General features: G+C 33.8%; 2 protein-coding genes across 3 annotated transcripts; one reads left to right on the forward strand and one right to left on the reverse strand.

Annotated features, from left to right (window-relative positions):
• Nucleotides 1-17380: 17380 nt before the first annotated feature.
• Nucleotides 17381-20496, forward strand: LOC108474399 (inactive beta-amylase 9-like). Its single transcript, XM_017776310.2, has 3 exons — nucleotides 17381-17948; nucleotides 18854-19333; nucleotides 19416-20496. Exons 1-3 carry the CDS (start codon nucleotides 17712-17714, stop codon nucleotides 20304-20306), a joined length of 1608 nt encoding a protein of 535 aa, XP_017631799.1. The 5' UTR covers nucleotides 17381-17711; the 3' UTR covers nucleotides 20307-20496.
• Nucleotides 20347-22619, reverse strand: LOC108474400 (tubby-like F-box protein 3). Of its 2 annotated transcripts, none has more exons than XM_017776311.2 (5): nucleotides 22048-22619; nucleotides 21818-21905; nucleotides 21597-21726; nucleotides 21198-21377; nucleotides 20347-21010 (listed from the first exon to the last, which is right to left on the reverse strand). In XM_017776311.2, the coding sequence occupies exons 1-5, from the start codon at nucleotides 22351-22353 to the stop codon at nucleotides 20560-20562; spliced, it is 1155 nt and encodes a 384-aa protein (XP_017631800.1). In that variant the 5' UTR covers nucleotides 22354-22619; the 3' UTR covers nucleotides 20347-20559. The 2 variants fall into 2 exon arrangements, with proteins under 2 accessions (XP_017631800.1, XP_052881898.1); XM_053025938.1 differs by having other exon boundaries at nucleotides 21597-21717; nucleotides 22048-22605.
• Nucleotides 22620-23263: the final 644 nt, after the last annotated feature.

The raw sequence follows: 23263 nt of genomic DNA on the forward strand, positions 1-23263 counted from the left end.
CATAGTCGACTATTAGCATATTCTCTTGCTTCAACATCATAAATTCTTGTTTTCTATCTTCCAAATACAATTCACGGATATACTTCTTCCCAAACTCAGACAAAAAAAACGTCCAAGTGATTTGGTTCATTGGCACATGACGTGTAACAGTTAGCCACCGTTGATAAGTTTCTTCTTTTAGGAGAGATATCACACAAGTGACACACTTTGGCAGTGAACATTCTAATTGTTGCAAGATCGGTTCAGTTGATTCTAACTAGATTTTAATTGAGGATAAATCGACACCTTTCAACCCTCTAAACTTGATTGCTCCATATTTTCGCAACTCCCTTATTAGGGCTTGCTGAGCTGCAGCTACTAGCACAACTTGTGGAGTAGCTCCCACTACTCTCTAAAGGATTTCCACTATTGTGTAGAGAAAATTCTCATCATCTCGACCTTTTTGTCAAGGTCTATCAACTCTATTCTATTGAGCACTGACTGAATCAACGCCTAAGTGCCTCGATTTCAATCTTATTCTTACACTCAATGAAGTGGTCGTTGCTATTTATATCTATCAACGTTTCGACCTTGGAGTATACCTCTAGACTCAATTCTAAGCTCAATTTAGTTCGAGAATAGGCTAAACCTATAGCCTTGATACTACTAAATGTAAAACCCGATACCTGGCCCGATCGTCAGATTTGAGTTACAATATGCCACATTCATTGCTGGAGCAACTACGATCAATTACATTTAATTTTTACCATTAACATTTATTTATGAGTATTATAAACATATGATGCAATATACGACCATTTTTTGGTCTTATACGAGCTTACGAAAACTCTAATGTTCATATCTAATAATTTAATATCAGCAACAATTACCATATGCAATATACAACAGATCTCTCAGTATTCAGTCTCATATCACAAAATCATAGCTTACATAATCTAATTCAGTACATACGGACCCTATAGATGGCTACAATTATTTCAAACAATGCATACTGAGGGAAAAATCCAATTTCTAAGCTACACATCTGTGTGGTTTTACACGGCCTGGCACACACCCGTGTGTTTCCTATGGCTTGACACACGCATGTATTGTCTGCTTGTGTAGTCATAAATCACAAACCGTGAGTCATACAGCCTGGACACATGCCCATGTGCTCTCTAGTGGCAAACAGTGAGTCACACAGCTTGGACACATGCCTGTGCCTCTAGCCCGTGCGTCTCTAATTCGAGAACAGTTAGTTACACGGTCTACTACACAATCGTGTGGTGCACAAGGCCTACCACACGGTCGTGTGGCATCGACAGCCATGTTTTTTAGCATCCAAAATTAGTAAAAACTTGGGTTTTCGGTATGCGTCTGAAGTAGTTTTGACACAAAAACAACATAGAGAAATCTCGAAGCTTAAACTAGCCAACCAGAATCAATTAATAGACTAAAACAATGAAATTCACACAATTTAACACTTACTGAACTATGTCGAAAACTATGATAGGAAACTTTTAACGAAACTAACACTTACCAGTGAATCAACGACACCCGCTCGAATTAGCCTATTTGGAAACACTACTTTTGACACGTACTATAACAACCCTAACCTGTATCTGTCACCGAAAGAGGGTTACGAAACATTACTGGAGTTTATGTTTCAAAACTATCACAAATTTTAATCATTTACTAACTCAACATCAATCATAGCAAAGTCAATCAATATCATACATATTTTCCCTTATACAAGCCCTCGAGACCCTAAAAACACATTAGAAACAAGTTGGGACTAAGGCTCCGATTGTTTTCTAGTAAAACTGTAACACCCCTAACCTGTATTCGTCACCAGACTAAGGTTATGAGGCATTACTAGACATATCGGAACATTTAATAATCAATTCACAAATATCATCCACACGTCATAGCATCATAGTCAAACTTCATCACAAAGTCCCTTTCTTAAGTCAACGAGACCTTAAACATGCTTTAAGAAGGGGTTGAGACTAAATTGAGCATATATAAAATTTCTTAGAAACTTAACAAATTTTTAAAGTTACAAAAGTCATACGCTCGTGTCAACAAGCCATGTGCTTCAATGGCATTAGACACGTCCGTGTATCTAGGCCGTGGCAAATCAGGGCATATATACTGACTTGAACCATATGGCCTGAGACATGTCCGTATGCATTGGCCATGGTGGAAACTGACTTAGGTCACACGGCTAACCACACGCTCGTGTACCTAGGCCGTGTTCGAGACTGACTTTAAATTGTAGGGCCACCCCAGGCGACACACGACCGTGTAACATGATCGTGTGTCGCACACGACTGAGACACACGCTCGTGTCTCTGCCCGTGTGGACAAAAACAGACCATTTGAAAGGCCAAATTGCCACCCATTTTGGGCCATCCCTACAAGTTTAAAACCAAGCACAATTTCACCATAATTCCAACCAATTTCAAACACAAAACATACATCTTTTATGTCATATAGTCATCAACCAATTTCATGCTTATAATCCATACCAAATTATACCAAATCATAAGCAAATGTTATACCAGCACATATGTTTCATATCCTCAATATATTTCATTCAATCTCATGGCATAATCTTACCAATTCCTCAAATAAGCACATACCAAAATCTTACCAAATTGACCAATTCTCTTTGGCCATTCAAGAGTACATCAAAACATACCATTTCTGAACACATAGCATATACCAAAATTCATTCATAATCTCAACCATAACCAGGCCATATCACATGGCTAGATATACACATCTCAAAACATATACTAATACTTCTAGCCTATACATACCATACTTCACTATTTATATTTTCAAAAGGTACCAAAATAGAGTTCGATAGTGTGGTGATGATCCTCGACGATCTCAGAGCTCTCGGTAGCTTCGATATCTAATGAATAGTTGAAAAACATACAAAGTGAGCTTTCACAAGCTTAGTAAGCCATATTCAGATAAACTTATCATTTTAAGCATATAAGTATCATAAAACACATATACTCCATAGCCAAATACTATCACAAACCACATATTTCATATACATTTCACATATTCCCAATTCATTTGCACTTATAGCATATTTTCTCATACTTATATCACATATCATCATTTGTACATATACTTACTTCTCATTAACAATTGTTGAACACGTCTCCATGAATCTAAATCGGTTATTCATTCATTCAATCACATATTTCTCAGAATGCCCATTGAACCATTGATCGTGTTATTTCGTGATAGGTTTTAAATATTTATAATTAATCGTTCTTGAAACTAACTATTATCGCGATGCAAAAAAGTGTACCTATCGAACAGTAGTATAGTTTTAGCAAGACCGGATTATCGAATCCAAAGGAACTAAAAGTACTAGTAATGACTGTCTTTTATTATCTAGCCTAAGAATAAGGTGGTTTTGTTTTAACTAACTAATTAACTAATCTAAGAATTCACAGAGAATGGAATTGGGGGATTACTTTTGGAAAACGATTGAATTAAGACAATACCTAAGAAAAAATCCACCTAGACTGTACTTGTTATTCTGGCTCCGAATTGGATGATTTATTCATTTAACTTGTTCCGTAGAGATCCCTAAGTTATGTTATTATCCCTATTCAAGACTAATAATGTCTAATCCTTAGATTGATTAATTGAGACTTTTCTCTAATTAACACCCTAGGGTTGCATTAACTCGATCTATGGATCCCCTTATTAGGTTTCACCCTAATCCGGCAAAATCTTGTCACCCTATGTCTATGCATGCAAACAACTACGCTTAATTATGACAAATGTACTCTTAGACAGGGTCTATTCCTCCTCTGAATAAGAGGTTATCTTGAATCAGTATCCTGGGATATCAAAACAAGAATTAAGAACACATAATTAAGAACAAGTTAAATATTTATCATGCAATTCAGAAAATAATAACAAGATTCGTCTTAGGTTTCATTCCCCTTAGGTATTTAGGGGATTTAGTTCATAACTAAAAAGGAAAACATCTCAGAAGAATAATGAATACGAAACATAAAGAAAACCTAAAACTCCTGAAGGGAAATTGAAGAGAGATCTTCAGTCTTGATGGTGACTCCGGCTTCTGAGATGGATCAATCGGCTTCCTTCGAGTAATTCCTTCCTTCCTCTCTGTGCTTCCTTTTATTTTCCTCCTCTAGAGTGTATTTATAGGCTTTAAAATGCCTAGAAGCCCTCAAAATTGGCCTCTTCCGAATTGGACTCAACTTGAGCTCGGCAGGGACACGCCCGTGTGAGTCGTGCTTCAAATCTACCAAATTGACACGGCCGTATGGTCTGCCTGTATGAGGAGGTCCAGGCCGTGTTGAATTCGTACTTTGGCCCATTTTTCTCTGTTTTTGGTTCGTTTCTCGTTCCTTTCACTCTCCTATGCTCTCCTAAGTATAAACATGAAATTAAAGCATTAGGAGCATCGAATTCACCAATTCTAATGGGAAATCATCCATAAAATGCGTTAAACATGGGGTAAAAATATGTATAAATTACGGTTTATCAAATACCCCCACACTTAAGCATTTTCTTGTCCTCAAGAAAAATTCTCAACTCATAATCAAAATAAATTCTTCTCAGTTTATAATTTCTATTGATAATATCTCAAAATAATCCACAGGTAATCATACATTGAGAATACAACTAAAAGAACATGAAAGTTTCAAACATTCCAGGTTGAGTATTTAATCATGCAAACATAGGTGTCTCCCCTCATCTAAGTAATTACCTTTGATTCAGAATATCACAGAGTTTCATATCCTCACCAAAGATCCACTCAAATCACTAGTGTTTAAGGACAATAATTGAAGCAATCAATAGTCAATAATGAGAAATCATTACCATAGGCTTGCATGAAAATCAAATCTCCACCATTATAAATGGAGATGATACATCAATCAAAAAGTCTTTAGAGGGTTGTAATGAGGCTTGGTTAGGGGATGTGGTCACAGGCTGAAAGCAAAAGTTAGAATCGAGATTGAATTGAAAAATCACTTAACTAGAAAAAGATTTAGTATCACTTGCATACAATAGAGCTTCTTCTCAGAAAATTGAATTAAATACTTAAGCTCAAAAATAAAAGATTACTACTACTAATATGTATACATTTTTTTTTGTAAGAACAGATAACTACAAAATAGAATAAAACATAGTTAAGCAACTATTTCAATTCAAATCTCGACAAAAATAGGGATCAAATTAATTTAGGGGATTTCAACAAGAAATGGTTTGTTAGGCTCAAGGGGGTTTACTAGGGGTTAATCGTGGAGGTAGGCTTTTCATGGCATGAGTGGGTTAATCCTAAATGCCTTAATCATTTTGGCATATCAAATCAAATGGTGTGGTCTTGACATGCATAATCAAGCAAGTTCAAGAATAACAGTTCAATATTGACGCACTCAAAGCAATAATAAAAGTGAGCATGAAAAAATTAATAGATGCTTAAAAGGCTCAAAAATCTCACAAAAATTATGGCTTTTTGATGTTTAAAACTTGTGAATTCCAACTCAAAGTAATACCTAAACTTTGGGGAAACAACTTAAAATTTTAAATTCTTAAAAATTAACTTATCATGCTTCATAAATCAATCAAAATTTATCCTAAATATGATATGAGAGCTTTTCAAAAGAACAAGGCAGTCATTCAGGGATTTTTCTGATAATGAAATGAATACCCCCCCACACTTAATATGTACATTGACCTCAATGTACAAAGATAGATAGGAAAAGATAAATTTGTAATCATAAGATAGGGGGAGAAGTGAAACTTCTTGTATGATGAATTCCTCGAACTGGAGTTTTGGAGAGTAATCGGTGCGAGAGTGGAGGAGGATACTTCGGCGATGGTAGAGGTTCATTAGTCCATAAGTCCTGCGCCAAAAGAATATTATATCTAGTGATAGCTATGGTCGTGGTCGATCAAGACATTGCAGTCGTGGAAAACCTTTCCCCGGTAGAGTTTTTAGTTCCTATGCGATGATGAGCTTAGGAGCTCTATATAACTGTGAAAAAATCAGGAACTTGTTAGGGTATATTAGTAAGAATAATTACTCTTAATGAAATAACTGAAATTGATAATAAAATAAAATTCTAAAATCTTAATAAAAATAAAAAGTAGTTTTAATAAAAATTAAAAACATAAAATAATAAATAAATGTTTTTAAACATCTTCATCGCTAGATGGTTCGCGATGTGGGACGGGCGATGAGATGTGAGGTGCTGACAAATCTGCTGTAGAGTAGCATCAATGTTGTCAAATCGTTGAAAACACTGCTGCTCGAATCGAGTAAGGTGCTCAGAGATGTCAGCATATGAAGCCGCCGCATGAACTGGACGAGAGGGTGGTAGTGGCTGAGTCGGTAGGTCCTCATGCTGTGACAGGACATCATCAGAAATGTCCTCGTAAACCTCCTGCTCGGTAGATTGGGCGAGACGATATTGAGGAGGGTAGATTTCTTGGCGTTTTTCGATCATCCTCATCCTAAGCATGCTCGAGATGCCTTGTGGAGACATCTGGCTAATGAGGGTTAAGATTGATTCTTGGGTTGCGGTGCTGAGGAGCTTGAAGTGTCGAGCCAACCGAGTAACATAGGGGCCAATGGAAAAGACCTTCTTCCTATGCCGCTCTGTCTGGTGCTGAATCGCGAGGGCGATAAAATAGGCAAGGTCGATGACGTGCCCGTGTGACATACACCATAAAAAGTTGGCGTCGTGAGTGTTGACGACGCCAGTGCTCTCTCGTCTTCTTGTAATCATGTGAGCCAAAATGGCGTGTAGGTACCTCAGAGATGGAGGGAGAGTCGATGCCTTGGAGCGACTAGGATTGTAGGTAAATAAAAAAAAAAGCTTGGGACTAAATTTCAAATGTTCAAAGAGTGCAGAGACTTGCAGCAAAATTAGATCTAAAATATGTGTACAAATTAATTGAATTAGTTTCGCAATGAGTGTTATTTTCATTTTGCACTATTATATATATGTATTCTTTCCATAGAGGCAAGCAACTAAACGAAAAGGAATTAAGCATCTTTCTTGTCCCATGTGATTGGATTGCCACTAAAATGACTTTCCAAATCTCCATTAGAATTAAAATTTAGCTGATAGATCTTATTTTATATTATGCTGGACTTTCAGTTTCTGATATCCCTCTGTTGTCTTTTCCAAACAAGCCTGTTAAAAAAATTGATAGACTCTGTTCAAATTTTATGGCCAATGCTTGAATTTCAAGCACCTACTTTAATAGAGAAGGCTAAAATTAAATCAATTATGTTGCATGGAATTCGGTTCCATCACTAAATAAATAAAAAAAAGAATCATTCAACTTAAAATACAAGCCATGGTAGGTCAAGGGAAAAAAAATGCCAAACCCAATTATTTAACACATATATATAATAAATAAGTTAACTACATCCACTTTGGTTTTTGGAAAGATAATGATTTTGATTGTATAACTATTGTATATTTTATTCCGTACATGGCATTTTTATGCATTATCTTTTATTGAAGTTTACTTAAAATCATAATTTTTACCATGATTCCATTCTCTGTTTCAACAAGTGTATTTGTAACTTATTGTGCTATATTTTTGTGTGATCTTATGAAAAGCTTGCATCTTTTTTTTAGTGCTCAAATATTTGTGTGGCATTATTTTGTCTAGATGGATCATAATCAAGATCAAAATGCATTTGTCAGAGTCATGGCTTTAGTTTTAGCTTTGGGGCTCTTTGGATTAAAAAATTAAAAACTAGGAAGGAAATTGCTTCTCACCCTCGTGTGAATCAAGATTATGAAAGAGAAAATTATATTAATAGTATTTTATATAGTGGTGACCAGCATTGTATTGATGTGATAAGGATGAGACCAATTGCCTTTTTTAATTTGTGTGACATTCTTAGTAGGAATAATTTGTTACAATCAACTAAATCGGTGAATATTAGGGAGCAAGTCATTATATTTTTACATATAATTGGTCATAATATAAGGTTTCAAGTGATTGGATCTAGATATTATAGATCAATTGAAGACAATTCACCGTTACATTAGGGTTGTATTGGGAGCTATTTTGAAATTGTATAAACTAGTTATTAGATTACCTAATAAGTCAGTCCTAGTGAAATCAGAAACAATCCAAGGTTTTATCCTTATTTTAAATATTGTATTGGAGCATTAGATGGAACTCATGTTCGTATATCTGTTCCACTTAGCATTCAAGGAAGATTTCGTAGCCGTAAAGGGAAGACGACACAAAATGTATTGGCTGTCATTACATTTGATTTGAAATTTTCCTATGTTCTAGCTGATTGGGAAGGTAGTGACATGATTCTCGTATCATAAGTGATGCACTTTCACGCCCAAGAGGATTAAGAATTCTAGAAGGTAAGAATTAACATTAAATACCAAATACTTCTAATAAGCTCATAATTTATTGGCAATAATTATGTTTTGTAAAATTGTAGGTAAATATTATTTTGCTGATGCTGGATATGGCATCCGAAATGGATATATTACCCCATATGGTGGTGTCCGATATCATTAAAAGAGTTTAGTGCTCAGGGGCCTGAAAATGCAAAGGAACTCTTTAATCTTTGTCATTCATCATTGCGAATCACTATTGAACGTGTTTTTGGAATTTTGAACAAAAAGTTTCGTGTATTAGATGCTGAACCATTTTGGAACTATCAAACTCAAGTAGATATAGTTTTGGCTTGTTGTATCATTTATAATCATATAATGGGAGTTGATCTTAGTGATTTACTTAATCAAGGATTATACGATGAGCCTGAGTCTAATTTGACAATACTAAATCTTACGGAGCGGAAAGAAAGAGAAAAAGCAAGAGAATGGTCTACTAAGAGAGAGAAATTTGCACAAACTATGTGGACTGATTATATGGCTAGAAATATTAGATAGGTTTAAGACTCAGGGTTATTGTTTCTATGTTATGTATGTTTTAGTATTAAAATTGTTTTTTTTTAATGTTGGTTGGATAATGATATTGAAATTAGTTTATTGGATTTTGAAATTATTATGTCTTGAATTTGTTAGGTATTGAATTTATTATGTTTTAAGCTTGTTGGATATTGAAATGATTGGCAATGACAATTATTAATGTAGAATGGCTAAGGGCAACAAAGAAAGGACCTCCAAGTAATTCAAGTGGACAAAATCGATGGAACATCTTTTTCTTGAAATTCTAGCAAAAGAGGCCCAGAAAGGAAATAAGCCTTCTAACACTTTCAAAGTAATTTCTATTAATCAATTTGCCATAGCTATTTTTGAAATATTTCAAGTCCAATGCGATAGGAAGCATGTGAAAAATCATTTGAGGACTGTAAAAAACCAGTGGCAGATTATATGCACAATTCGGGCTGAAAGTGGTTTTGGATGGGATGATAACATGAAAATGATCACATGTGATAGAGCGACATATGATGCAGCAGTGATGGTAATATATGTATATATATGTTAAGTATATTTCAATTTTTTTTACTTGTTATTCTAATTGTGTATAATATCCAACAGGCACACAAGAAGTATGAACCATTTTTGAGTAAAAGCATTGATCATTATGATGAAATGGCTTTGGTTGTTGGCAAAGATATGGCAACAAGGAGTTTTGCCAGAACATTTGCTGACATAGATTTAGATGATGGTAACCAAGATTTAGTGCCTATAGACTGCGACAATGAAGAGATTAAGGGGATAAGAACAACAGTATCTTGGCAAATCTAAATTTGTCGTTGATAAGCAAATTAAATTTGTGGGTGAACAACCTGGCAAAATTGCTAATGCTTTGGAACAATTTACTGCGAATAAGACACCACATCTTTACGAAGAAGTGATGTCGATGGAGGTAGAAGGATTTGATGATGACTTCCTTTGTAGTGTGTTTGATTATCTTGTAGGTCATGAATCCGAAGCCAAAGCTTTTTTAGTTAAAAGTAAGAAGCATAGAAAAATTTGGCTTCAAAAATTTTCTCAAGGTTGAAGATATTGATACTTTAATGTGGTGAAATATTAGTTATGCACTTGGACAATGTTGTTGTTATCATATGGTGTACTACTAATTATGCATTTGGATAATATTATTAATTTCTAGTATTAATTGTTGTTTGGAAGGTAATTTATAATTATTCAATCTTTGTTTTTTATTTTTTATAACACAATTAGAAATAATTTATTTGCTTTGGTTGTTTTTAGTTTATGACGGTTAAAATTCTAGCTTAATAATTGAGTATTATTAAATATTTAATTTGATTTTCTTATTTATAAATAAATCATTGCAATATATGTAAAAAAATTAAAATATAAATTTATTAATATATACAATAAACTCAATTAAACAATGAAAAGATAATAAATTCTTAAATATATATTTGTTTAATTTAAAACAGCTTTTATGAAATATTTTCAGGAAATCTGTCAAATAATAGAAAATAATTTACATAGACTCATCCAAGCACCAGAATGGCAAACAAACGGAGCCTAAATCGAAAACATATAGAATTTTTCAGAAAAAGAAGAAAATTGTGGCATTCTAAGTAGGGACACATGGTCGTGTCCCAGCCCGTATCTGTGCCCGTGTAACTCTCTAACTTGGGTCACACAGCCAAGTTGCGCGCCCGTGTGCCAGGCCGTGTACCCTCGAAATGCAACCTTTAAAAACCTACAGAGGATACACGGTCGTGTTGCATGGTCGTGTGTCACATACGGCTGAGACACATGCCCGTGTCTTAAGCCGTGTGGACAAGAAAGAGGTTATTTTCAATCCATTTCTTTCACCCTAAACATGGTCACACATACAAAACATTTGCACATACAATCAAGCTTTCAAACATACCTAAAATATGCATAGTAAGATCAATTCAATAGGTCCTTTATCCATACAACCAATATTCCAAAATGTACCCCAAACATAATTATCAAATCAATCTAAATATGTGCACATTTACCATTTATCATCTATTTTGTCTCTATGCCAAAACATAGTATAATTGACTTATTCCAAAATACAACCAAACATACTAAATTGGCCATTCAAAGTATACTTTCATTTGACAATTCCAATACCAACCATTTAAGCATCAAAACCGTCTAAATGACACCAATCTAGCTAATTCCAAATGATATGTATACATGCCAAACTCATCAAATTTCACCTATACATGTCATTATAACCTTGATCAAGAAATCAAAATCTACTGATAAAATCAATAGATAGTGTGATGGATCTTCTGTAACACCCCTCACCGTACTTAACGCCAGAATAAAGTTATGGAGCATTACTAGACTTACAAAACAATTAAACATCCATTTAGCATACATTTTCTCAAATCAAACATTCATCATTCAATCTTAATCAATTTTTCCCTAATACGAACCTATGAGGCCCTAAACATGCTTTGGGAGTGTTTCGGGACTAAGTCGATAACTTTTAAAACATTTGGAACACTTAGAAAATTTTTCTCAAAACAGGAGACACACGCCCGTGTGCTCAGACATGCCCGTGTCACAGGCCGTGTGGACATTCGAAATGGGAGCACATGGCTATGTCCTACAACGTGTAACTCTTTGACTTGGGTCACACGACCAACACACACGTCCGTGTGGCTAGCTCATGTGCCCTAATAATGGCCATACATGCCCGTGTACCAGCCGTGTGCTAGGCCGTGCCAAACTTGTAGGGTATACTGACTTATGCCATACGGACAAGTCACACACCCGTGTGTGAAGCCGTGTGGAGCATATTGACTTGATTTCTAAAACCACACCAGGGGACACACGGCCGTGTAACACAACCGTGTGTCACACACAGCTGAGACACACGCCCGTGTCTCTGCCTGTGTGGACAAAAATAGGCTATTTACTAAGCTATTTTGCCACCCAAATTTAGGCACACCTACACAACTCATATGGCACACAATATAGTATCATTAGGCATATATTTCAATTCCAAATCAAGCATAACTTATACCATTTCAAACACCAATCTATACAAAATATAAATACCACATTATGCCAACCAAATTCATGCCAAACCTTATCTTCCCAAATCAACAAAATGACCATTAACAAATATGCATTATTTGATCTATACTCTCAAGCATTTCAACCATTCATTTACCTAGAACCACAAACATACCAAATCTTAAATTCAACTATTAGCTACTCCAACTAATAATCCACAATCAATACCTTCCACAAGCAATATAAACCACATCACAAAATGGCATTAGTACACCTATATACATACATCACCAGCCAAGCCAAATAAGTTAACTTACATAGCCATAAACAATATTATAAACAAAACTTTTATAAGCCAACACAAATGGCCAAATTCATAACAACACCAATACCAAAAGACCAAGTTCCTATACATGACATATACTTAAAAATACCAAAGTTCATAGGTACCAAAAGTTAGGTGGATAGTGTGAAGCAATCTCCGACAATCCCCGAATCCGAGCTAGCTTTGATAACACTATAAAACAAGGGAAAATAAACAAAGTAAGCTATAAACTTAGTAAGCTCGTATGAATTAAACTCAATGAAATTTCACAAATATAATTCAATAATTTGAATACACCAACATATAGCTTACATTAACTAACAAACCTTTCAAATACTCAATTATGAGAGTATACACCTCCTTCACAAGTTTTCTCGATTGGGAACTTATATAATTCATAACGTACCTAGATCATCTAGCATCAATCTTATACTCATCCATATCTGTCGTTTACTCATTGAACCATTCGAAATAGAAGTCAGATACTCAGAAATCTCACACAATAAGTACCTATACCATGGCTCAAAGCCAAATTAAGGTAACTTATATCCGAAGTACTAATATCATGGCCCAAAGCCAAATCAGTATAACTTGCACCCGAAGTGCTAATATCATGGCCCGAAGCCAACTCAATGTATCCCCTAATGACATGTCACTAGTATCCTAAACTATTCCTAAGGTTCAACAGTGATTTCGAATGTCGAAATATCATCGAGTCATTGTTGAACTTATCCGAAGTCTCGTATTCACAACATATACAATATCAAAGCATTTAAAATACATTTATAATGAAATTTATCACATACAAACTTACCTCGGATGCTAAAACGGCGAATCAAGTCAACTACTCTATAACTTTGTTTTTTCCCCGATCTAGGTCCGTATTTCTCCTTTCTTAATCTAAATATATTCAAAATTAACTCATTTAATCATATATTTATTCAATTCAATCCAAAATATACATTTTATTTATTTTACACATTAGCCCCTAAACTTTCATATTTTTACAATTTAGTCCTTATTTCATAAAATCACTAATTAATGACATTCAAAATGAACCCATGCTAGCCGAATTACTATAATGCTCCTATAAGCCCATATTTTTCATTTATTTCACATTTTAACCACAAGGATTCAACATTTCTCAATTTAATCCCTGTTTTACATTTTCACTAAAAAACACTTAACAAAACTTGTTTATCTATCAACAAGCATTCAAAATCTATCATCAAACATCAAAATACACATTTATTCATCAATGATAACTTTAAAAATCTTTAAAAATTTTACAAAATAGTCCTTGGGCTAGCTAGACCTAGTAGCAACGATTACAAAACCATAGAAATCATTAAAAACTGAACAAAAACGGACTTACAATTGAACCTTGAAGTAGCTAAAATTTTGAAGCCCTAAAATGGATTTTCTCCATGCTTCGTTCAACCAAGAAGATGAATGAAACAAAAACCTTTTTGTTTTGTTTTAATTAAATTAACCTTTAATTATTAATTTACATTTTTAACCTTAATTAATAACCATCATAACACCTTAATATATGTCCATATATGTCCACTACTATTAATGTTCTAATTACAACATAAAGACCTTTACTTTAAGGTTCTATAGCTATTAAATACTTTTAGCTAATAGAATTCCACTTTTGCATTTTATGCGATTTAGTCCTTTTCTCAAATTGACCAATTAAAAGATAAAATTTCTTAACGAAATTTTCACACCAACATAATATCATTCTGTAAACATTAAAATAATAATAAAATAAATATTTTGACCTCATGTTTGTGGTTCGGAAACTACTATTTCGATTTAACTAAAAATGGGTTGTTACATCTTCGACTAGCTTCCAACCCGATTGAGCTTCCGATAATCTGAAAAGTAAAGTAAAAATAACAATGTAAGCGATGAATGCTCAGTAATATCATATAAATTTTAAACATAACATTTCATTTCAATAATGAACTTTATAAGGTAAAAATAAACCTATACCAATGCCTCAAGATTTATCAAACCATAATTAACTCACAAATTACTGTATTTATCCACAAGCTAGATAAATTCATCCATAACTTAAGTAAATTTCTCACATATAAGCAAACCCTTTAACTCATCAATGCATTTACATAACATTACATCTCAATTATGAACTTACCGTTTTATTACATCTCCTTGCTCGTATCATTTGTATAACACAAGAATTAAGCATAAATATATCATCATCTATACACAAGTTAGTGCATTTACTCATAATTCACTCGAAATATCATAAGGTAAGTCATATACTGAATAACATCACTTGTAATCGCCAACTTCATGAACATAAACATACTTTCATTGAACGTTACCTTTTTATTCATTTCCATAGATTCATGACATAAGTCTTTTGAATACTTACTTATCTCTTCCTTTTCATACCCGTTGAATCAAATTAAATAACATTGAATAATGAAAATAATATTTTCAGTACAACTGACATGTTACAATACATTGACACGAAGACTACTACGCTCAAATCCTGATATAACACACCAGCACGAAGCCTGCTAAGCACAAAGCTTGATATAATAAACCGGCACAAAGCCTGCTAGGCACAGAGCTTGAATATCACTGCGTTTCTATTTCTTAAAACATAGCTAAATGACATTTAAGTTTTAACCCATAATGAAATATTATGAAATATTCAATACAATTAATAATAATCATATAACGAACTTACCTGGCTAAAGTGCAGAAATATCAAAGTATAGGGGCTTTTTGATAATTTTTCATTCTCTTCGATTTTCTACTCGATCTTGATCTAAATTAATAATTTCATTCAATTTATTAATTTATACAATAAAATAATTCATTTTATGAAATTTAGTATTTTTTGACATTTTTAAAAAATTACCCCTAACATTTTACTTGTACTCAATTTAGTCCCTAAGCCTAAAACATGCAAATTAACCATTTTTAATGCAAATCCAAGCTAGCTGAATATTTATGGCATTCAATACAGCCCATTTTTGCAATAATTTCACAAGAAAACCCTTGTATTTTTACTATTTCAACAGTTTAGTCCATAATCGGAAAATTCATCAAAAATCCCTTAACAGAATACTTTTAAATACCAACCAAAATTTCAAATTCATAATTTAACATCAAAAATCACTAGATTCATCAATAGAAACATTCAAAATCTTTAACAATTTTAAAAACGAAGGTACGGGCTAGTTGGACATAGTCGGACCTAGTTGTAACGATCTCAAAAATATAAAAATTACAAGAAAACGAGTCAGTATTACTTACCATGCAAAGTAAACATCCAAAACCGAAGCTTCACCTCCTTGGCTATGGCTTTCGGCCATCGAAGAAGAAAAATGAAAGAAATTTTTGTTTTTCGTTCTTTAATTTTGTCTAATTTTGTTTAAACTTTCATTAATTTACAAATTTGCCATCCAAAACACATTATTTTATCATTTCCTATTAAATTGTTGTCCCACTATACTAATTAGGGAATGATTTTTACTTAAGTCCTTCCTCCTTTATTAATTAAGCTATTTCATCACTTAAATGCTATATTTAGCATATTTTGTATTTTTTATAATTTAGTCCTTTCTAATTAATTAACTATCGAAACGTTAAAAATTTTTAATGAAACTTTAATACCACCTTAATGACACTCCATAAATATTTATAAAAATATTTACGGCTCGGTTTATAGAAACAAGGTCCCGATACCTCATTTTCTAAAACCAATTGACCTTAGGGTCAAACCACTTGAACTTAATAAATCGCTTATATAACATAAATTATCAAATCGAAAACCTTTTTAAAACCATAATTAACTCGTAAGTATTAAATAATAATATTTACAAACTTACTCGTCGAATTTGGTGGCTTTGAAACCACTGTTTTCGACACCACTGAAAAACAGGTTGTTACACGCACGCCTAAAACAATTCAAATATAGAGATTAGTTCTAGAGGTGTGCATGGGCCAGGCCGGGTTCGGGCCGGGCCGGGTTCGGGCCGGATTCGGGCCGGGCCCATAAAAAATTGGCCCGTTTTCAAGGCCCGGGCCCGACCGGCCCGAAATATGGGCCTAGAAATTTGTCCAAGCCTGGCCCTCGAAAAAATGGTAGGCCCGAGCCTACCCGACCATATTAAAAAAATTTGCTTTTTTATTAAATAAAAACTTTAAAATATAATAAATCAAATACATTTAAAACATAAAACAAATATTAAAACAAAAACAAATAAAAAATAAGACTAAAATAATTCTTAAAATAATACATAAATTAAAAATAAAATAAAAAGTAATTATATTAAAATTGAAAAATTGAAACAAATTAAAATTAAATTAAGAACTAAATTATATTAATAACAAAAGTTTTACAATATTAAAATAACATTAAAAGCAACAAAAGAGTAAAGTAAAATACTAAAGTTACTTAAAATTAAAATAAAATTTTTAAAAATAATTTAATATTAAAATAGGGCTGGTAGAAGCCTTGAACTGGCCAAAAATCTTACCCGAGGCTGCTCATTTTCTAAACAGGCCTCTTTTTGTCCAAGCCCATTTTTCAGCCTATATTTTTACCCAAACCTCCTATTTTTCTAGGCGGGCCTTGGTGGTAGGCCAGCCAGCCTGGGTCCATGCACACCTCTAGTTAGTTCGAATAAAATAACAAAATTTTCTAAAAACACAACTCGAACCTCGACCTCAAACACATATACAGAGTACAAAGTCACATATATAGATATTTAATTACGCTAGCATTAGTCATGAGGTAAATAAAAGTAATTATTTTTGTAGTTTACCCATGTTAAATAAATATTTTATTTTCTAGAAAAAATAAATATTTTATTTATATATGATAAAAAGTGAAAATTAAAATATATTTTAAAATTCTTTTGAATAACTTTTTTTTGCTAAAGAAATTGTTAATTAAACCCAGGTAAAAAATGATTAATTATGCGGCTGAGGATTTTGGTAAACTACGAAACGTAAAAGTAGAAGAGATGCCCGCCATTTTTGTTGTTTTTACGAAAAAAACGTTTATATAAGAAACGAGCTCCAGCCATCAGCCATGAAATAAGCTGCATCCCCCCAAAACAAGGGCAAAAAAATATTATAAAAGCCCTCATTTCTAATCTTTCACTCATCCCCCAAATTTTTCAGTTCGAAGATTTTTTTTCCTTTTTGTGGTTTACAGCTTGAGATCTGAGAGCAAAGACCCTGTTTTTCATTGGGGGTTTTTTGTTTGAAGTTCTTTGGTTGTAAACCTGATTTTGTTTTTTAAAATAAGACTTGATTTTTAGTTTTAATATATCTCTTTTTTATTATTTTGGGATAAATTTTTCATTAGTTTTTTTTTGGGTCTTCGGAATTGGAATTTTTGGGGAATGGAGGTTTCGGTAATTAGGAGTTGTTCTCAGGCAACAAACCCTAAAACAGAATTAGGGTTTAAGGATTCAAGGTTTAGTTTCGGGAAATTTAATGAGAAACTATTTTTCCGGAAACCAAACAGTGTTTCGTTTCAGAGTCCATTAAGGAGGGGAAAATCTGGGCTCAGAATAACAGCGCAAGCTGCCCAATCTGATCCCCTCCCTAAATCGAAGTCTTCTACAAAATCCAAAACTGTAAGGTTTTTTTTTTTTTTTTGGCTTCATTCCATTGTTTCTGCTTTTAAATTATTATTATTTTAAAATATTAATTTAATTATGAAATTAAAATAGATAATTAATATTATTATAATATATTTTATCTCGTTATATTTTATATAATCTTCAAATAAATTTATTAAAAAATTCTTGCCACTCAATTAATATAACAATGATATATTTTAATAAATATATTTTTAATATAAAATATTTTCGTATATTTACTTCTGATAAAATTTAATATATATAAAAAATATAAATATTAAATAAATCACCATATTTTCTACCATGCTGCTAAAATTGACTTAAAAATACATTGATAGGTGTTACATTTTTACTTCTACCTATTCATGGGTTGAAATATTTATTTAAATATAAAAATTTATCTAAAATACTAGAAAATTTAGATAAAAATATAAAATAAAAAATAATTTTGAAAAAATATTAAACCGTCCTTGTTTATACTTTTGCAACATACTTTTATTTTATTTTTATATACTGTTTAATTTATATCACATAAAATTAAATATATGATAATAAAATACTAAATAAACAAAGAAAAATTGTTAGTAACTTGCCTAAATTTAAACTTTTAATAAAAATCATTTTAAATATTAAATATTAAATTAATATTAATATTAGCCAACTTATAACGCCTTGAGTTGGTAATTTATAAATATAGATAAATTTGAATAAATTTAAACATATTTAAAGTTAGATCAGGTTTGTGCAAATATAAAATCTACTGATATCATTCGTAACCACTAACCAGGGTTCAAACCCGAATTGACCCAATTTATAAACATTTGTAATTGTACAAAATTGAAATTTCTGGTAGCGACTAAAAAATCTTATGGAGGTTATTCGGTTGTTTCATTTTGCAGCTTAATAGAGTAAGATTATTTGCTGGCCTGCCTCTAGATGTTGTGTCTGGTGGTACAGTCAACCAGTTTCGAGCAATATCAGCGGGGCTTAAAGCTTTGAAACTTCTCGGTTTGGAAGGTGTTGAATTGCCTATATGGTGGGGAGTGGTCGAGCATGAGTCGATGGGAAAGTACGACTGGTCTGGCTACCTTACCATTGCCGAGATGGTTCGGAAAGCAGGTCTTAAACTTCACGTAACACTCTGCTTTCACGCTTCCAGTCAACCTAAGATCCCACTTCCCGAGTGGGTACTTGATATTGGGAAAACCAAGTCCAATATCTTCTTCAAGGATCGAGCTGGAAAGCCTTACCGAGGATGTCTTTCACTGGCTGTTGATGAGCTTGCTGTTCTTAATGGGAAGACTCCAATGCAAGTGTATCAGGATTTCTGCGAAAGCTTCAAGTCGGCTTTTTCGGCTTTCATCGGTTCTACGATCACGGTAGTTGGTTTTGCTTGTCAAATAAGGCAATGTCATTAGACCCTGTTTTGATGTTAATGGCTTCTGTATTGTGGTTTTGCAGGGAATCACAATGGGTCTCGGACCAGATGGTGAGCTTCGGTATCCATCTCACCGTGGGTTTGCCAAAAGTGACACAGTTCCGGGAGCTGGGGAGTTCCAATGTTACGACAAAAACATGCTTCACCTTCTTAAGCAACATGCCGAAGCATGCGGAAAGCCAAAGTGGGGACTAGGTGGCCCTCATGATGCACCCGCTTACAGCGAGTTGCCTACAGCAAACACCTTCTTCAAGGATCATGGTGGATCTTGGGAAAGTCCTTATGGTGATTTCTTCCTTTCTTGGTACTCAAGCCAGCTCATAGCTCATGGAGATCGCCTACTCTCACTTGCCTCTTCGGTTTTCAGTGATAGTGCAGTGAACATTTTCGGGAAAGTCCCGTTGATGCACTCTTGGCACGGAACCCGCTCACATCCTTCCGAGCTCACAGCTGGCTTCTACAACACTGCCACGAGAAAAGGCTACGAAGAAGTTGCAGAGATGTTTGCAAGGAATTCATGCAAAATCATCTTGCCTGGGATGGACCAGTCAGATAAGTACCAGCATAAGGAATCTCTCTCAAGCCCTGAATCATTACTTGCTGAAATTGGAACAGCTTGCAACAAACACGGGGTCGGAATTTCCGGCCAGAACTCGACTGTCGGAGCTCCTGATGGTCTTAAGCAGATCAAGAAGAACATGTTGAGTGAGAATCTTAATGACTCGTTCATTTTCCAGAGGATTGGAGCTCAATTCTTCGCACCGGAGCATTTTCCTTTGTTCATTGAGTTTGTCCGGAAACTGAACCAACCTGAACTGCATTCAGGCAATCTGCCTACTAAAGAAGGCACCACCACCGCCACAGATTCTGTACATACAAGGTCAAATCTGAGCATCCACATGCAATCAGCTTAAGTAGAGAGGACAATTATGTGTAGATAGCATCCTTGTAAGGTACCAGAAGTCAGAAGATATTGGATTGGAAAAAAAAAAAAAGATTGTACCATTTGACTGAGTACTGCAAAGACATAGCTAAGCAAATATTTGCAGTATATACACCAATTCTCTTTTAACTCTCCCTTTTATAAAATGAAAATCGAATAAATTTTGGATCGATTTTTATTTATTTTTAATTATTATTGGATATGAATATCGAACATAGATATCTTCATTCACAAGCAACCTTAGTGTCAAAGCTGCTGAGGCAGATGGCAAATGCTTGGAATGCAGAGATTGGATACTGGTAATCCATGGTGAATAAATCTTTCCCAACTTTCCCGAACTGAAGTACGATCTTTCGATTTTCCGGAGAAGCCACCAACTGAAAGTTTTTAACCGAAGCAACTGTCACTCGTCCATGGAAGTTTAAGCACCAACAATGGAGTTGTTCATTCCACCTTGGAGCCTTGTTTATCAACACCAATGCACCATTCTTTTGACCACACAATGATCCTGACAGAAAATTGCCCATGCTAGCTGGTTCTGAATGAGCAATCGGATTTGATTGGAATATGTCCGTATTGAGGCCAGAAAACTCTGACCAGGCTCGAGCTGGCTCTTCGGGTGCGGTAGAAGCGGTTGGGATGGTACCCATGATACATTGCATTCTCCTTGGACCCCTAGAAGTCATATAAAATATATCTCTATCACCTACTCGGACTTAAAAGCAACTTTGGGTACGGATATGTGTTTGACATATGTATGGTTCGGTGTTTTCATATCTGACACGGGTACTCGAAATGCTAGATATGACAAATAGAATAAGAAATCATCAAATCCTTATGCAAAATAACAAAAAACTCTTACCTCGAACCAAAAACTTCCAATTCATATGAAATATGAGCCATGGAATAGTTGACCAAATGGACTTTAGATGAAGCATGTTTCAAATTTGGTAGCCTAGGAGAGTGATTTTTAGCCATCTTTGAACCAGTATGAGCTGATTGACCAGCAAGGATGGTGTACCTGTTCCCTAAATAATTTGATCTTTGCCAAAAAGAAAAATAAAAACATAAATTTGTTGTCTATAGCTTACATTGCTCAACCTTTTTTTTTTCTCAAAACATCTGTATTCAACCTCTGTGTTTAACACATCCAGACATGAATATAAGTTGTGAGCTTTCAAAGATGTATAAGTTGAATATATATCCATGTCAGACACGTATTTGTATATGACACTCACATTAGAGTCGAGTAACTACTCACCTCAATTTCCCAACATAAGAACTGCTCCCCCTTGACATATCCTCAGCCCGTAAAGAGATGATATAATCATTGTGTGTAGGACGCTTATGCTTGCGAGCAGCAAGAAGGAACTTCCCATCATCTGTTAGTGCTGCCACAGAGATATGAAAAGACAGTTTAGAACATGACACATATCTAACACTCACACCCGAATCCAAGTAAGGCAACAACAATAATCTCACCATTAGTTAAACTAAGGTAAAGGCAATATGTGTGAGTGGATCGGTTCCGTTTTATAAAGCAGTGGAGGAGACCATCCTTAGGACCAGGCTGCAAAGAGATTCCAATTACAGAAGATCGAATACTGCTCACCGTGAAATATATAAATTTAAAAATACTTCCATTCATAATATTACTAACAATTTCATTCATCAAAGGACTTTAATCCAATTTATACAGTAAATATAAAAACCTGTTTAACTGAGATGGGAAAAGTTAATTTTCCGGAAATTTCAGGAAATTTAACAATCTCTTTAACGATAAGCCTCCAACTACTGCAAACGCCGGCACAAGCCACCACAGTTTTTCTTTGAGGCCAACGAGTTTCAGAGTCTTCGATCATTAAAAGAACTTCTCTTAACAATTCCGGCGGCAGTTTGGCCCAGCAACAGTCCTCACCGTCGCCACCGCCGCCAACAGCCGCTTGGTCTGGAACTTCCAGTTGGTCTTGAACAACCACCCGGCTTGACCTTAGCCTTGCTATGAACTTCAATGTCATGAATTAAAATTTAAGCTTTAACAACCAGCTTGAAGATTTTTGTTGGTGATAATTGTCTAGTTGTTTATGTTTTGCATGAAAAACTGAGAAGAAAGATTTTTTGAGATTTGGATTTGGATTGAAAATTAAAGTTTGGAAATTTTCGAGGTTTTTCTTTTATTTTCTATTTTTTTGCTAAGCAGATAAGTATATAAAAGCTAAAATAATAAAAGCTTTTCTTTTTTGATATATGAGGGGTTACAGGTTTTTTTTTATAATATAAATATTGAATAAGGATGAGTGTTAATTAAAGATTTTGAATACAAGTTTTTTTTGTCATTTTATCGTTGTTTAAAGTATTTGTTATTTTCTCGGTTCGATTGGTACGAATATTTTTGTTAATGTAGAAAGATGGAATTTGAATATATTAAAATGCATTATATTCTTATTTATAGGTTGGGAATAACTTTAGACATTATGTCAAAAATAAATAAAAGAGAAATCAATTTTTTGGGCTCAATTGAAAATTCGTTTCCACTTGAATTTGAATTAGATAATTGTTCTTTTGGGGTTTAAATCTTTTTATTTAAATTAGTCTTTAATTTTGATAATTATTCTCATGCTGGGATTTGAATTTTTTTTTGGTTCAATTTTTAAGAAAATATAAGGACTAACTTGGATAAAAAAAATTTTAAGCCCCAATATGGGAACAATTATCAAATTCATGGACTAACTTGAGCAAAAAAAATTCAAGCTCCAATTGAAAATAATTGACAAATTTGAGCCCAAAAAGTGCAATAACCCAAAGTGAAAACTTTTATTTAATACAAATAAAACATAAAAAAATTATGGGTAAACTTAAAAAGCTATTAGTAAGTTTACATTTTAGTTGCTTAATTCAAAAGGTTACAAAATAGTTATCGAACTATTC

Source organism: Gossypium arboreum, chromosome 3, assembly GCF_025698485.1.
Source record: "Gossypium arboreum isolate Shixiya-1 chromosome 3, ASM2569848v2, whole genome shotgun sequence".
In the NCBI taxonomy this organism is placed as follows: Eukaryota; Viridiplantae; Streptophyta; class Magnoliopsida; order Malvales; family Malvaceae; genus Gossypium; species Gossypium arboreum.

Excerpts from the sequence above, each read along its gene's own strand:
- LOC108474399 (XM_017776310.2), top strand. The coding sequence starts at position 17,712 with ATGGAGGTTTCGGTAATTAGGAGTTGTTCTCAGGCAACAAACCCTAAA. Across the intron at positions 17,949-18,853 it reads CTTCTACAAAATCCAAAACT|CTTAATAGAGTAAGATTATT; the intron begins GTAAGGTTTTTT and ends TTCATTTTGCAG. Across the intron at positions 19,334-19,415 it reads TCATCGGTTCTACGATCACG|GGAATCACAATGGGTCTCGG; the intron begins GTAGTTGGTTTT and ends GTGGTTTTGCAG.
- LOC108474400 (XM_017776311.2), bottom strand. The coding sequence starts at position 22,353 with ATGACATTGAAGTTCATAGCAAGGCTAAGGTCAAGCCGGGTGGTTGTT. Across the intron at positions 21,727-21,817 it reads TTACCTTAGTTTAACTAATG|CACTAACAGATGATGGGAAG; the intron begins GTGAGATTATTG and ends TCTCTGTGGCAG. Across the intron at positions 21,011-21,197 it reads TTGGAAGTTTTTGGTTCGAG|GGGTCCAAGGAGAATGCAAT; the intron begins GTAAGAGTTTTT and ends TATGACTTCTAG.